Consider the following 15,706-nt stretch of genomic DNA (forward strand, 5'->3'; position numbering starts at 1 on the left):
CCGCAAATTTAAAAGTGTTGTCAAAGTTTGGTAAAACATTTTTAAAAACAATTAAGAATGCTAAAGGACCCAATTTAGTCCCTTGGGGTACTCCACAGAAAATTGAGGTAAAACCAGATGAATCTCCGTTAGGGAGGACTACACATTGCTCACGACCAGATAAAAAACTAGCTACTATACATAAAACAAAATCTCTGACACCTAAAGCCCTTGCATTATCAATAACTGTCTGATGATCCAAGTTGTCAAAGGCTTTACTAATATCAGCAAAAACAGCCTCAACGTAGGAACTACTTAACTCAAGATGTTTGAAAACAGTGTCAAGTATATAACATAAACAATGGGTGGTGCTATGATGTGGTTTGGGCCTAAAGCCAAACTGGTTTGGGTTAATTTTATCTTGAATATCATCAAAGAGGAAATTGTAAATAAAACTTTCAAAAATTTTAGAGAAAATAGAGGTTTTTGATATTGGTCTTAAGTCAGAGGGGACTTTTGGGGTCTTGTTTTTTGGTATAGGTGATATAATAGCTCGTTTAAAACACACTGGCAAAATACCATCTACAAGACATTGGTTAAAAATAGCAGTTAGAGGTACACTTAAATAATGGGCACATTTCACAATCAATTTGGTAGGGATATCACCTGGGTAAACTGACTTATTTGCATCAAGATTTTCGAGTTTAAGCTGGGTCTGATGTATTCTAATCACAGGAATGTCACTCACTGCACTGTTGGCCGGCATATTTTGGAGTGGCGGGTGAGTTTTACAAGTTGAAGTAAAATAATCGTTTATGATGTCTGCACTCACTGGGTTGCCATTACTATCCAGTAAGAGAAACTTAGAAGAGACCTTTCCCATGAGATTTTGGATACATTTGTGGAAATTCTTAGGGTTCGAATACAGTAACTTATTGAGCACGTGAGCACCATGCTCTTTTCTTGCTTTACGAATTTCACTAATAATAATGTTTCGAAGTTTTCAAGATTCCTGGAAAAATCCTTCCTTAAAGAGTCTATCACGTTCATTTATTAGGCACAAATTTTTTTTATTTATCCATGGTTTACAACTGGATTTGTAACTGACTTTTTTCACTGGAAAGGTGTCACAGTATAACTGGAAAAGTTCAGCTGAAAACTTAGAAGCCATTTCATCACCATTGGTAAGACATAGGATATTGGCCCAGGATTTGGAGCTAAGTTTTACTTTGAAATGGGCAATCTTCTCGTCAGTAATGGGTCTATATGAATAACTGATCAATGGTTTAGGGGGAAAGGATGATAAAGGGGTCCAAAAGATGCATAGATGGTCACTTGCCCCTAATGGAGGGGCTATTTTCGGGGCACAGTAGTAATCTTCAACGTTGGTAAAAATCATGTCTAGGGTTTTATCACTGCGTGTAGGTGACTTTACTACCTGGTCAAGACTAAGAGCAGCGCTAAGCCACTTTTGGTCTAGCTCATTAAAATCACCACATAATGTAATTGCAGCATAGGGGTACTTGTGGCGAATTCTGTCAGTATAAAGTTGCAGATATGCCGTCAGCTCCTTCTTAAATCCACTACGGGGAGGGTAATAAATAATACAAAAAATCATGCAAGATACGTCTTTTGGGAGGTTTTTGGGTCTGGTCCAGAGCCATAAAACTTCAGTTTTGGAGTTGTTCTCTATTTCAGAAAATGATAGAATCCGATTTGGGAGGGTACCCTTACAAAAAAAAGCAACTCCTCCACTATGAGATAGAGGAATACCATCTTTGTCCAATCTGGGCTTAAAATGGGAGTCATAATTAGGAATCGAGCAAGAATCTTCTGTAGCAGACCATGTTTCTGTAAGGCAAGCAATATCAATCTGGTTTTTGCCAAGAATAATTTGTAGTTCCTCCATTTTATTTACTAGTGACCTTACATTCGCAAGAAGGATTCTAGGACATGAGTAGGAGTGACGTATCGTACCAGGATTATTGGCACACACTTTCCTAGCCGGGTTTACTTTCCCTTTGTCAGCAATAGAGCTGCTGCTCATGATCTTATGCTCAATTAGTTTTTTGGTCCTCTTAAGAGAGGTTCACTAATACTACCTGCTGTTCTAAACCGTTTGGGTACATCATTGCGAAAGAATGTTTGTAGGCTTTTTCTTTTCACATAAGACATTTGCACAATCTGTCTTTTCAGAGCAATTTCAGATTCTGGCAGCTGAATTAGAAGGGGCTGGTATCTTGAAACAGAATTCTGAGTGGTTGGTTTTTTCTCCCCCAGCCTGGTTGCCTTTAATATTGTTGGCACTGGAAGTTGAAGCTGGTTTTGAATTATTTGCTTCACTTGAGTTACATCATCAACTCCTTCTAGTTCCGGTATATTTTTTACAATAATATTCATTTTTCTCCGTTGTGCTTCATGATGGCAGAAGGTTTCTTCCCTTACAATTTCTCGTATCTCATCAGTCTGCTGGGAAGTCTGGGTGTATTTTTCTTCAATTTTCTGCAACCGAGAGTTAAGGTCAAGAAATGCACCATCTACATATTTATGCATTTCTTCATAGCTAGGCTTCTGGGCAAGCTCAGTTCGTAGCAGAGCTATTTCAGATGAAATCTGTCGGACTGAAACATCAATTCTTGTAATCAAATCATACAGCACCTGGGACTCAGCAGAGAGTTTAGGTATCGGTCTACCAGGTGAAGCAGTTGGGGGGTTTGGGTCCTTTCTCGAATCAACTGGGTTCCCATCCACTGTCTGATGTGATGTGGTGCTATTTGAGGGATTTTTGCCCCTGTTTGTAGCACTGAAGGCTGGACTGTAAGAATTTTTTGCTTGCCTGATTCTGGTTGTTCGGGTCATTTTTATAATTTACTTCGTGAGAGTTCAACAAGAAAAAGGACAATATAATGAGTACAGTAAACTAGCCTTTGTTTCTTGGTTTTATAAAATAGACAAGACAAGACTTTCCTCTATCAGAGTAAAAACATTGCTGGTTGTAGATATGGATCTGATCAAGATAATCTTGAATTCTTCTTTACTTCTTAACACCTTTCTATTCACCTCTCACCTTTATCATAATATAATTGACTATAATATCAGAAATTATAATTATTTTCGCAACTGATAAATCTTGACCTATATGATATATAAGCCATGAAAATATCAATAAGAGAATTCACAGTTCCCAAGGGAATTTTTACTCAAGTTTCAAAATAATCCGCTTATTTATAATTCATTTAGTCACTGAATTAATTATTATGAATATATTGGCTACGGGTCAGGTAGTGATTGATAATCCTTTACCAAATATTAGTTACAGGTTCAATCCAAAAATAGGTCATCATACCTTGAACTCTGAATCAATATTGACTGCTTAGATGCCCAAAGTACGCTTAAATATTGACAATAATATGTGTGTAGTCCATAGCAACGCCAATATTATAGTTAATTTTGTTTCTAGGTCCATTTATCAGGGAAATACAGCTTATGAAGAGGTAACTTAAAGAGCAGCAAAAGAAATGGCATATACACAAAGATATGACTGTTATGTATTATAAATAGCCAAACTAGGGCCTATTTAGAATATATTCTAAATCTCCTTTAGAATATATTGACTGCTCAGATGCCCAAAGTACGCTTAAATATTGACAATAATATGTGTGTAGTCCATAGCAACGCCAATATTATAGTTAATTTTGTTTCTAGGTCCATTTATCAGGGAAATACAGCTTATGAAGAGGTAACTTAAAAAGCAGCAAAAGAAATGGCATATACACAAAGATATGACTGTTATGTATTATAAATAGCAAAACTAGGGCCTATTTCATAGTCACTGTTTGCAAGCAGACAAGATGTGTAAAATTACCTTTGCCTCCCTTAGGACCTGACTTTCCTCTGTCACCAGGAGTACCTGGAGCTCCATCCATACCAGGAAATCCCCTGTCACCTTTGACACCAGGGGTACCATCATTGCCTTGCGCCCCCTGAAATAAAAATTCATTGAACATAATTTACAATTTTGTACTCCATGGATTACAACTGTGTTCTCCTAAGGTTTAGTGCATATATCTTTATTCTTAAGGAACAAAGGGAAAATCAACCTAAGTGTTATATATGATTGCCGTTTTTAACCAAAAATAATGATGGTATATTTTAAAAAAGGTGGAGATGCCGATTTTCTGAAAGTTCTTCCATCGCAAATGGAACTTCATCTTTGCCCTTTACCACAATACGATGTACTGTTTCACATCGAACTTGCCTATTTGGTCTTTACAGTAAAACTTTTATCTCCACTCTTCCCAACTATTAAAGGTTAAAAGACTATAGACATAACCAGGAGTATAGCTTCAGCACTTTTGTTTGGGGACAAGAGGGGGTCCACATCCGGGGAGCCAAGGGGCATGGGATATCCTTCAGAAGAAAGGGGTGACGGGACATTTGTAAAAAAAAAACAAGTCTAAATGTTTTTTCAAGATGTGTGAAAACTTGTTTTTGGAAATTACTTTGTAGTTAATACTGAACACCCAATGAAAAAAGTAAAGGTGGCATGTCCCTGCCCGAAGTCTTCAATAGCACATTTTTCTTTAAGCAGTAGTGAAAAAATTAAGTATTTAACAAATACGTTACTTGGTTAAGTAAAAAACATAGCGCCATACATCGTAAACAATAAATACACATTAAACCAACATAAAATTTAAGTATTGATGCTTGGCTCTTACTAAAATTGTCAGCAATGAGCTGTTGCAGATTACTGTAGTATAGTGTAAGCAAGCTTTCGGATGGGCGGAGGTGAATGTCATAAACACTTGGCTTTTTTTCAGCCAGATTCACCACTTATGCTACAATACCTATTCCCCCCCCCCTTCACCAAACCCTCAGGCCCAACACAGGATGCTCAATCAAACAGTTCGTGGTAACGAACTGTAGTAAGGAGCGACCCGGCTCAATAGCAACCAAAACTCTAAAAAATTGAATTTTGATATCAATAGCTACATCAAAAGAATCGCATTTTAATGCTGATTTTAAATATATAAGTTTCATCAAGTTTAGTCTTACCCATCAAAAGTTACGAGCCTGAGAAAATTTGCATTATTTAAGAAAATAGGGGGAAACCCCCCTAAAAGCCGTAGAATCTTAACGAAAATGACACCATCAGATTCAGCGTATCAGAGAACCCTACTATAGAAGTTTCAAGCTCCTATCTACAAAAATGTGGAATTTTGTATTTTTTGCCAGAAGACAAATCACGGGTGCGTGTTTATTTGTTTGTTTGTTTTGTTGTTTTTTTCCCAGGGGTCATCGTATCGACCAAGTGGTCCTAGAATGTCGCAAGAGGACTCATTCTGACGGAAATGAAAAGTTCTAGTGCCCTTTTTAAGTGACCAAAAAAATTGGAGGGCATCTAGGCCCCCTCCCACGCTCTTTTTTTTCCCAAAGTCAACGGATCAAAATTTTGAGATAGCCATTTTGTTCAGCATAGTCGAAAACCATAATAACTATGTCTTGGGGGATGACTTACTCCCCCACAATCCCTGGGGAGGGGCTGCAAGTTACAAACTTTGACCAGTGTTTACATATAGTAATGGTTATTGGGAAGTGTACAGACGTTTTAAGGGGGATTTTATTTTGTTTGTGGGTGGGGCTGAGGGGAGGGGGCTATGTTGGAGGATCTTTCCTTGGAGGAATCTGTCATGGGGGAAGAAAAATTCAATGAAAAGGGCACAGGATTTTCTTGCATTACTATAAGAAAACAATGAAAAATAAACATGAAAAGTTTTTTCAAATGAAAGGAAGGAGTAGCATTGAAACTTAAAACGAACAGAGATTATTACGCATATGAGAGGTTCTAAAAATACTTTGGCATAAAGAGCGAGGTATTTAGAAGGAAATAAATACCTCGCTCTTTATGCTAAAGTATTTTTAGTAATTTCAACTATTTATTCTACGGCCTTTCTGATTCAGGGGTAATTCTTAAAGAATTGGGACAAAACTTACGATTTAGTGTAAAGAGCCAGGTATTAACGAGGGCACAAACCCCCTCGTATACATAATAAAAATACAAGATTATGAAAGTTTGTTACGTAAGTTAATTCTTAAGTTACGTATATTTTTTACTAATAAAAACGTTCGTTAAAAATTAAAAGTTCTAGTTGCCTTTCTAAGTAACCAAAAAATTGGAGGGCAACTATACCTCCTTCTCCACCCCTTATTTCTCAAAGTCGTCTGATCAAAACTAAGAGAAAGCCATTTAGCCAAAAAAAGAATTATTATACAAATTCCATTTTAATAATTTATGTGCGGAGAACCAAAACCAAACATGCATTCAAAAATGTTCAGAAATTGAATAAAAAAGAACTAATTTTTTTAGCTGAAAGTAAGGAGCGACATTAAAACTTAAAACGAATAGAAATTACTCCGTATATGAAATGGGTTGTCCCCTCCGCAATCCCTCACTCTTTACGCTAAAGTTTGACTCTATGCCACAATCCTACTTTTTAAAACAATTAAAAACTTTAGCGCAAAGAGCGAGGGATTGCGGAGGGAACAACCCATTTCATATACGGAGTAATTTCTGTTCGTTTTAAGTTTTAATGTCGCTCCTTACTTTCAGCTAAAAAAATTAGATTTTTTTTATTTAATTTCATAGTTGAACCAAGCGGTATTTTAACAGCTACGGGTGTCGTGCAATTCAATTGCACACAATTTCGAGCGAATTTTGACTCCGTAATATTTAATTTGTTGTGCTAAACTTTTAATATGCGTAATTTATTGATATATTATTTACAATCTTTTGTTAAATAAATTTGGTAGTGGTTTGGCCGATTTATATTAAAAAATAGCACTGATATCATTGGACCGCATAAAGCAAAAGCAAAGATCATAGGTAGCGCAATAGCACTGCCTAATAAGATACAGGATAAGTAAAGTGCTATCACAGATTGTGTAATATCACATTGTGACATACTCCCCACATTTAAATGAAATGGTATTTTATTTTGAAAGTATTCAGAAGAAAAAGTTAGAATTATTAACAAAGCCATTGGGCATTGTTTGACAAAGAATATCCAGAAAATCTAAACAGCTCTAGGGATTATTGCGGCAGATAAGATAAGATTTATTCATCTTGAATTATACATAAAATATTACGTTTTAATATTCTCACAAAGGCTCTTTGGGCTGTAAAGATGGGAAAGACAAACGAGTCACTTACTCAGAGAAGAAAAAAAAAGCCTTGAATTGATTAAAAATCGCCAGGGATGGGGTTTGGGAGGGCAAAATTGACGTCTATTGTTTTGAAAATTACCTTCCTCTTTGTATCTCCGTTTAAAAAAAAAAACGAAATCTATAAAAATTATACAAAAGTTTTTTTTTTGTAAATCAGAGTATACATTTCCCGATAGGGGTTACACTGAATATTGTTTCCATGTCGAAAATTCCCCTCATAGGCGAAGCTCAGTCCCCTAGTGCTGCATGTTAAAACTGATAACAATATAAAAAGAGGATGGGGTTGCTACCGCTTACACGTGCACAAAATTGCCAAGGAAGGTGTTGGGAGGACAAAATTGACATTTTGTCCTAGAGCTTGAAAATTACCTTCCCCTTTGTATATTTGTTAAAAAAAAAAGAAATATATAAAAATTACACGAAAGTTGTTCTTGTGTAAATCAGAGTACGGGGTGTGTAAATTTCCCTAGGGCGGTTATACTGAATATCGTTTTCATGTCTAAAATTCCCTTCATAGGCGAAGCTCGGTCTCCGAGTGCTGCATGTTAAAACGGATAACAATGGAAAAAGTGGACGGGTTGGTACCGCTTACATGCGAAAAAAATATACATATTTTGTTTTCGCTTTGTTCTATTCTCAACAGACATTTCGTACAGCATGCTGATGTGGAGATAAATGTACCACAAGTAGTGCTGGCGTTGCGACAAACGCGATTAATTTCAGTCGTAATTATTAATGAATTTGTGTTAATTCTTTTTTTGAAGGAGGTTAAAAGAGATACTTAAAAAACCGAAAATAGCTTGAAGTCAGCATGGTATTATATATAGACACAGTTCTACATTTATTGATTGGTGTGTGAATCTGAAACGTAAGGAACAGGACATTATCAATACTTATTAGGCATTTCAATTATAAATAAGAGCTATATTGAGCTATATTGGGTTAAGAGAGTTAAGAGAAAGTTTGACTCTTTCTCTTAACTCTACTTTTTAAAACAGTAATAGACTTTAGCGTAAAGAGCGGGGTGTTGATGAGGAGGCAGCCCCTTTCATATACGAAGTAATTCCTGTTCGTTTTAAGTTTTAATGTCGCTCCTTACTTTCCGTTAAAAAAACTTGTTTCTTTGTTTAATTTCTGAACGTTTTTGAATCAATGCATGTTTTGATTTTAGCTCTCCGCAGATTAATAATTTAAACGAAATTTGCATATTTATTTTTGGCTAAATGGCTTTCTCATAGTTTTGATCGAATGATGTTGAGAAAAAAAAGGAGCGGGAGAGGAGGCCTAGTTGCCCTCCGATTTTTTGGTTACTTAAAAAAGCAACTAGAACTTTTAATTTCTTACGAATGTTTTTATTAGTAAAAGATATACGTAACTTACAAATTAGCTTACGTAATGAAATTCTGTATTCTCATGTTTTTATTACGTATATGAAGGGGTTCACCTCCTCGTCAGTACCTCGCTCTTTACACTAAAGCTTAAGTTTTTGTCCCAATTTCTTAAGAATGACCCCTGAATCACAAAAGCCATAGAATAAATAGTTGAAATTACTAAAAATACTTTAGCGTAAAGAGCGAGGTATTAGGAGGAGGTAAGCCCATCATATGCGTAATAATTTCTGTTCGTTTTAAGTTTAAATGCTTCTCCTTACTTTCAGTTAAAGAAAATTTTTCCTTTTTATTTTTTCATTGTTTTTTTTTTTTAAATAATGCTAGAAAATCCTGCGCTTCCTTCATGAAAATTTTCTTCCCCTATGACAAATTCCTCCAAGGAAAGTTCCCCCAACATATCCCCCTCTTATCAACCCCTCCCACAACCTAAAATCCCCCTGAGAACGTATGTACACTTCCAAATAACCATTACTATATGTAAGCACTGGTAAAAATTTTGTAACTTGTGGCCCCTCCCACGGGGACTGTGGGGGAGTAAGTCGTCCCCAAAGACATAGTTATAAGATTTTTTTGACTACGCTGAATAAAATGGCTATCTCAGAATTTTGATTTGGTGACTTTGGGAAAATAATTAGCGTGGGAGGGGGTCTTTGTGCCCTCCAATTATTTTGGTCACTTAAAAAGAGCATTACAACTTCTCATTTCCGTTAGAAAGAGCCCTCTCGCAAGATTCTAGGACCAATGGGTCGATACGATCACCCCTGGGGAAAAAAAAAACAAGAAAACAAACAAACAAATAAACACGCATCCGTGATCTGCCTTTTGGCAAAAAATACAAAATTCCACATTTTTGTAGATAGGAGCTTGAAACTTCTACAGTTCTCCAGTTCTCAGTTCTTCAGTTCTACGGTTCTCTGATACGCTGAATCTGATATCTGAATCTGACTTCTACAATAGGGTTCTCTGATACGTTGAATCTGATGGTGTGATTTTCGTTAAGATTGTATGACTCTTAGGGGGTTGTTTCCGCCTATTTTCTGGAATAAGCCAAATTTTCTCAGGCTCGTAACTTTTGATGGGTAAGACTAAACTTGATTAAAATTATATATTTAAAATCAACATTAAAACGCGATTTTTTATGTAGCTATTGATATCAAAATTCCATTTTTTAGAGTTCAAGCGACCCTTGAGCCGGGTCGCTCCTTACTACAGTTTGTTACCACGAACTGTTTGATTGCCTCTTGAACAACCTGTTTTACGCCTAAATCATTGCTAATAAGGGAAATTTCTTCAAAAAGCATTTTATGGCTAGGATTATCAAAAATATGACTGCTTAAAGCAGAATCAAAAGAAATATTCGTAGTATTAGAATTTAAAAACTTTATTTACGTAATCCCCCAACACAAACCCTAATCACCCCCCACAAGTTAAAAGTGCTCTTGTTACCTCTCTTGTCGTTTATACCCAAAAAATTTGCTATGAATCTCACATCACAGATGAACTAAACTTTATTAGAGACATACTTTTTGGAAACAGTTATTCTACTGTCTTCACTGATAATACAATTAGCCGAAGATTGGCGAGACACTCCCGTATAATCAAGGGTCTCTTACCATACGAAGCTCCCACCAAGCCCTGAAATATGATTTGCCTTCCATATATTCCAAAAGTCACTACAAATTAAAAAAAATATATACACAAAATAATTTGTAAGTAGTATTTACGAATAATTTTAAAAAATCATGAACTTCCTAAACTCTGGTAAAGATATAGCCATAGTTACTTGCCACAGAGTGGTTTATCAAATACCATGTGACTGTGGCAACTACTAAGTTGGTAAAACCAAGCAAAATTTAGAAAAACGCCTACAACAGCAGAGAGATAACATAACTAAAGCTTTAAATCATAATACTACAAATATTTCTTTTGCTTATTCTTTAAGCAGTCATGTTTTGATAATTCTAGCCATAAAATTCTTTTTGAAGAAACTTCCCTAATTAGCAATGATTTAGGCATAAAACAGGTTGGTCAAGAGTCATTTGATTTTAGAATCAAAATAAATAGTAATATTTCTTTAAATAGGATCTTGGGAGAATGTTCACTTAATGCCTTATATACAAATTTAAAATGGTTTAGAAAATTATATTAAAAACTAGTAAACAATACTGCTCAACCTGTTACGGACAGACCTTTTAGGCTGGTTACAAAAAAGTAAGATTAGTTTTAAGAGGTTGTTTGTAAATGATTTTATTCCATTTGAATGAATTATCTTTTTCACTTCGCTTGATGTACCAGTCCTGGTTGAACTTTCCTGAAGTAATGATGCTAGAACTATTTTGAGAACATATTTTAGTTTTAAAGATTGTATTTTAATGTGAGCATTTTCATATTCTTCGTTTTTCTTTTTCATTTGTTTTGCTGAGGACGGTCCATGGTTATAGGGTCGAACCATTTATTTAAAATTGCAAATCCACTGCCTTGTATAAAAAATTTCCCTATTTTTCTATTTGTTGTTTATAACAGTTTTAAAGCCAATTAATATATTTGTTTTTAATTAGGGGGAGTAACTACCCCCTCCTCCCAACGACACACCCGCATATAACACAGACAGTTTTAATTGTCTAGCTGGAAAAATTTTCTTAGTTACCGAAATGGCACTCATTCTCCATATTTTCCCCGTCATTATTGTTATTGACACCTAACCGGCTGTAGTGATTTAACATACAGAATTCGGAATGGCATTAGAAAAATTGTTTTACATCCCGTGCTTTAAAACCAAAAAATTTCTATTGATCCGATTAATATTTTGTTTAATCGTGTTTAGTTCACAAGATGTTCAGAAGTTCGAGTTTTCTCATTGCATCACATCCTGTTTTCTTCCCCAGAAATAGTTAGAGAATAAATCTTTTAACATCAGTTTTTTTAATATGTTTTGAAAGAAAAATATATAGTTTACTTTCAAAAATAACTGGTTCTCAATACCACTATAAGGATTCAATACCACTTATTCAGTCCCTCAGCTCTTTCCTTAATTTTTTGTTATATAACATTTACCCCCGGCTAACCTATTCAAAGGCTCACCAACGTATTATGCGTTTTGTTAACCCATTTACCCCGCCAAAATTATTGGGGTATAAGATTCTACATTTGAAAGCTGTAACATAATAGCGACTAATACAAGAACGATGACGAAAATAAAAGAAAATGAGGGAATAGGAATCGTACTTTATGATTCATTGTGGCTTATAACAATCGAAAAACTCATAGCGCCCACTCCAAAGATTCAAAACAAAAGACAGGATTCAAATCACACGCTCAAAGCAAATTTTATGATACAGCTGTGAAATAGATGGCTCCCAATTTCATTGCGGATGATTTTTCACTTCTGTTATTTAACTTTACCATTCTCTGCTTGTATGAAACCCGCTGCAAAAATATAAAACTTTGTTCTGTTCTGTAAGTATAGCAATAGTTTAAACATCAATTTGCTTACAGCTTTTTTAAAATGAAAGATCAAACCTAGGGTGCTTGCGGTACTACATTTTGCACATGATTATTATTTTACCCTGTGTAAAATACGTGTTCTGTTTTTTTAATAACTTCATAATCATGTTTAAATTTGCCTAGGTTTTAGAGCAATATTTGTAAAAGAAAAGTATCCAACCCCTTTTCTAAACTTACTTTTTCACCTTTGCCTCCTTTGATGCCAAGGTCTCCTTTTTCACCTCTTAAGCCTTGATCGCCTCTTTCACCTTTTTGTCCAGGGAGACCATCAGCTCCTCTATCACCCTTAGGCCCTGGACTTCCTGGTAATCCCTGAATAAACTCTTTTGAGACAGGTCCAACCTAAAAAAAAATGTTTTTTTTATGGCATGTGATTAAAAAGAGAGGTTAAAAGTTTTTTTTCTTTCTGAGACACACGTCCAAATGAAACATTGTGCTAGAAGTAGCTTCAGAAAGTAGTCCATATTCGTGCCTAAACGTACGATAACACTAATAATGATTCATTTGAACAAAAGTCATGAAAAAGGTAAAAAAAAAAAATACAGCTGTAAAAAAAAACGACCCATCAATTCACACAAAATAGCTCTATGCTTCAGTCCTAGTTACAGGAATTTCACAAATTTAGAATCTTTCCATTTTTTTAATATTCTTATCCTATTATTACTATCTCTAAAAAAGCATGTCTTAATTCTACCAGTTCTTTAAATTTTGTAACCAATGCAAAAGACTTTCCTCAACACTCCCACATATTGGGCAAAATCAAGACCCTTTTGCTTTCTAGTCTGACCTAAATGCTTCCTTCTCACGCCAATTTGCAACCAACCATCTTCAAAAAATATCTCTAAGGCCTAGTTTTCATGTTGTATGACCATTTCATTCAGTGTCGGACTTGACTCAAACCCGGATCATCTGAAACCCTCTAGGACACCCATTTAACGAATTTTGGTGTAGCCCAGAGCCCCAAAATAAATCTTTTCTTACAACCAGTTTTAATAGAGAATTTCTTCTGCTTCTGAAATAGAGATTATTATGCCTTACTCTATCCCCCATATCTTCCATCTACGATGCATATTCTAGAACATCTGCAATAAGGTGCAGTGTACAGCCCAAACAAGATATTTAATTGTTTCTTCGCTCTACAACTTTCCTAGCCCACGGTAAAAAGCATTAAGGATATCATCAAAATGACACAATTTTCTTATGTCAAAATGACATAAATACTCACTGAAGCACATCCCATGTTAAATGAAGGTGACATACAATGATAAGTAATTTAATAAAAAAAAATTTTAATATAAACATTTCCTGCGTGAAAAAAAGATTTCTAGACTCAAGTGGCCGTGCCGGGACAAAACCTTGTATGGTTTGTTGCAAGGCCAAATTGAACGGGGCGGAAAACAACACTACAAGTCTATTTATCAGCAGAATAAGACTTGTACAGCCTGGCTGTCAGACTACACATAAATCTAATTTTCAATAAATGGTAAATTTCATGAAACAGGCTATAGAAATTCAGAAACCTATTTGAATATCCTACTTTCAATAAGGGTTATATAATATTAGTAAACATGTTTAGGCTGGTTTGACATGACAAGCAAGCAAGGGGAGCTCCTGTCCTCCTAATACAGATTTTCGACAAGTGTTTGGGTACTACTTTGCCAAACCATAAAATAAAAAAATGTCTTTTATTATTCCCCACCCCCGCACAAAAAAAATCCTACAAATGTGCCTGATGTGAAGCATAATAACTTTTGGCAAAAGCAGAGAGCACAGAACAGGGAAAAATTTGGTGGTTTCGTTTTACAGTTGGTATGAGACTACTATTACTAACAACTCACTGCAGCACCAAGCCACCTGAGGCGAATACAACTAACCACACATCCTAATCTATTCAAAGCTTCCCTCTCCACACGCTCCCAAGAAGCTCTAATTTCCATTAAACCCTTTGTTCAAAAATCTTCCCAACCCCATTCAGGGATAACCTGCTCTTGATTTGGCCGTAGATGAGTGGCTGACAAGGATTACCTTTGGTAATATGTCATCCTTAACCTGCAAAATGTACACTAGCTATCACAACAATTCTCTCGTCATAATCCTAAAAAGCACAATAGAACCACATTATATGAGCAGCCTACTGTTTTCTATTCGTGGGCAATTCCTCCAGAAAACATGTAACAAGTCCTCCTCCGTCTTACAAAGTGCCCCCGTTTCAGAATCATATTTGCTCACTGCTAACACTGTAGCTTTCAATGTTCTAATTTTAGTTTGCAGAATTATCTTGCTATTCTTTCAGACTTTTTGAACTCTGAAAAAAAACCCACCCTAGATCTTGGCTATTCTACTATGAACATCTTCACTATATCCACTATCTTTACTAATAATACTACCCAGGCAGGACAAGCTATCCACTTGTTCGATCTTCTCGTAACTCAAAAGATCCTCTTAACCATCGTTTATTCCTAGTCTCAGTGACTTAGTCTTCTTAACGTTAATTTTCAAACCTATTCTTGTATCCTTAACTCTCAAAACCTCTGACAAATCATTCATGTTGCTAACATTTTCATCTAGGACATGCAAATCATCAGAAGAATCTAAGTCTGGGAGAGTAGCCCATACATAAAACCATTCTCCTTGTTTTTCGAGATAGGGGACTCAAAAGCTCCTATTTTGGATTTTCGACCATAGAGATTCCAATTTTTAAAATGTTGTTCTTGCAATAGGTTTTTTAAGCACATTTTTCAGTGTTCGGTTACTACGGACTATGGTTTGCATTTGAATAGATTGCAACTACTGCTCTAATGATGATAGTTAAGCATCAGCCGAATATCTGGCATGACTTTATCAGCATCAATCCAAATTTTAAAGTTTTCACTGACATTGTGACAAACTGTTACAAATATTCCACGTTTTTCTTCTTCTTTTGTACTGCATTTGTGTTCAGCAAGAAGTAAAATACCAAATCTTGGTTGACGACTATTTCTTTGATATAAAAAAAGATCTTAAAGCTCCTGAAAGTTCAAATTTGAAGCGTATTTTAGGAAAACTGAATAATAATAATTTTCAAAGACATCAAAATGTATGATATGAACATGTATGACACGATGTATGATAACACATTGCATATTATGTCATAACTGTATATTATGTCATAACTCTTATATTATGTCATAAGTGTCGCCAAAAATAGAGTAATTATAACCATTTTACTGTGTTATAAAAAAAATGTTAACAATTAAAAAAATGATCAAATCTAAAAAAGCATAATGAGTTCAATTCTTACCTTGTAAGATCTATTAGGCTTCCATTCTGGCTGCATATTGAGATAAAACAAAATGAAAATCAAGAGTTCAATAATTGATAAAACTCATAAAGACAAACTACGATTTGAATATAAATCAGAATAGAAGCTAAATAGGTATTTTATGACAGCGGAAATGAATAGCGTAGGCCTGAATATTTTTCAGGATAGCAAAGCTTCTTTCTTACCATTAGATACTTTAATGTTAAATTTATATTTTTGTTGATAGAGGAAAAGCTACATAAACTTATTTATAGCATTTCTTTATCCCAACACGATACACATACATCAAAGCAGAGTACTGGGGTAT

The 15,706-nt window shown here is 35.2% G+C and overlaps 1 protein-coding gene and 1 long non-coding RNA gene across 28 annotated transcripts in view; one reads left to right on the forward strand and one right to left on the reverse strand.

The window, feature by feature from the left end:
• The window catches only part of LOC136031053 (collagen alpha-1(XVIII) chain-like), a 442,617-nt gene that overhangs the window by 64,466 nt on the left and 362,445 nt on the right, over positions 1-15,706 (reverse strand). For 24 of the 27 annotated variants that reach the window (XM_065710270.1, XM_065710272.1, XM_065710276.1 and 21 more), the window contains 3 exons: positions 15,379-15,408; positions 12,276-12,440; positions 3,845-3,962 (listed from right to left, as the gene is read on the reverse strand). In XM_065710270.1, the coding sequence (XP_065566342.1) occupies positions 3,845-3,962; positions 12,276-12,440; positions 15,379-15,408 (313 nt within the window). The remainder of the gene's footprint in view (positions 1-3,844; positions 3,963-12,275; positions 12,441-15,378; positions 15,409-15,706) is intronic. The other 3 variants (XM_065710278.1, XM_065710277.1, XM_065710268.1) reach the window with 1 other exon arrangement.
• The window catches only part of LOC136031057 (uncharacterized), a 56,745-nt gene that overhangs the window by 8,732 nt on the left and 32,307 nt on the right, over positions 1-15,706 (forward strand). The window lies entirely within an intron of this gene.

Source organism: Artemia franciscana, chromosome 9 (genome assembly GCF_032884065.1).
Source record: "Artemia franciscana chromosome 9, ASM3288406v1, whole genome shotgun sequence".
Lineage (NCBI taxonomy): Eukaryota > Metazoa > Arthropoda > Branchiopoda > Anostraca > Artemiidae > Artemia > Artemia franciscana.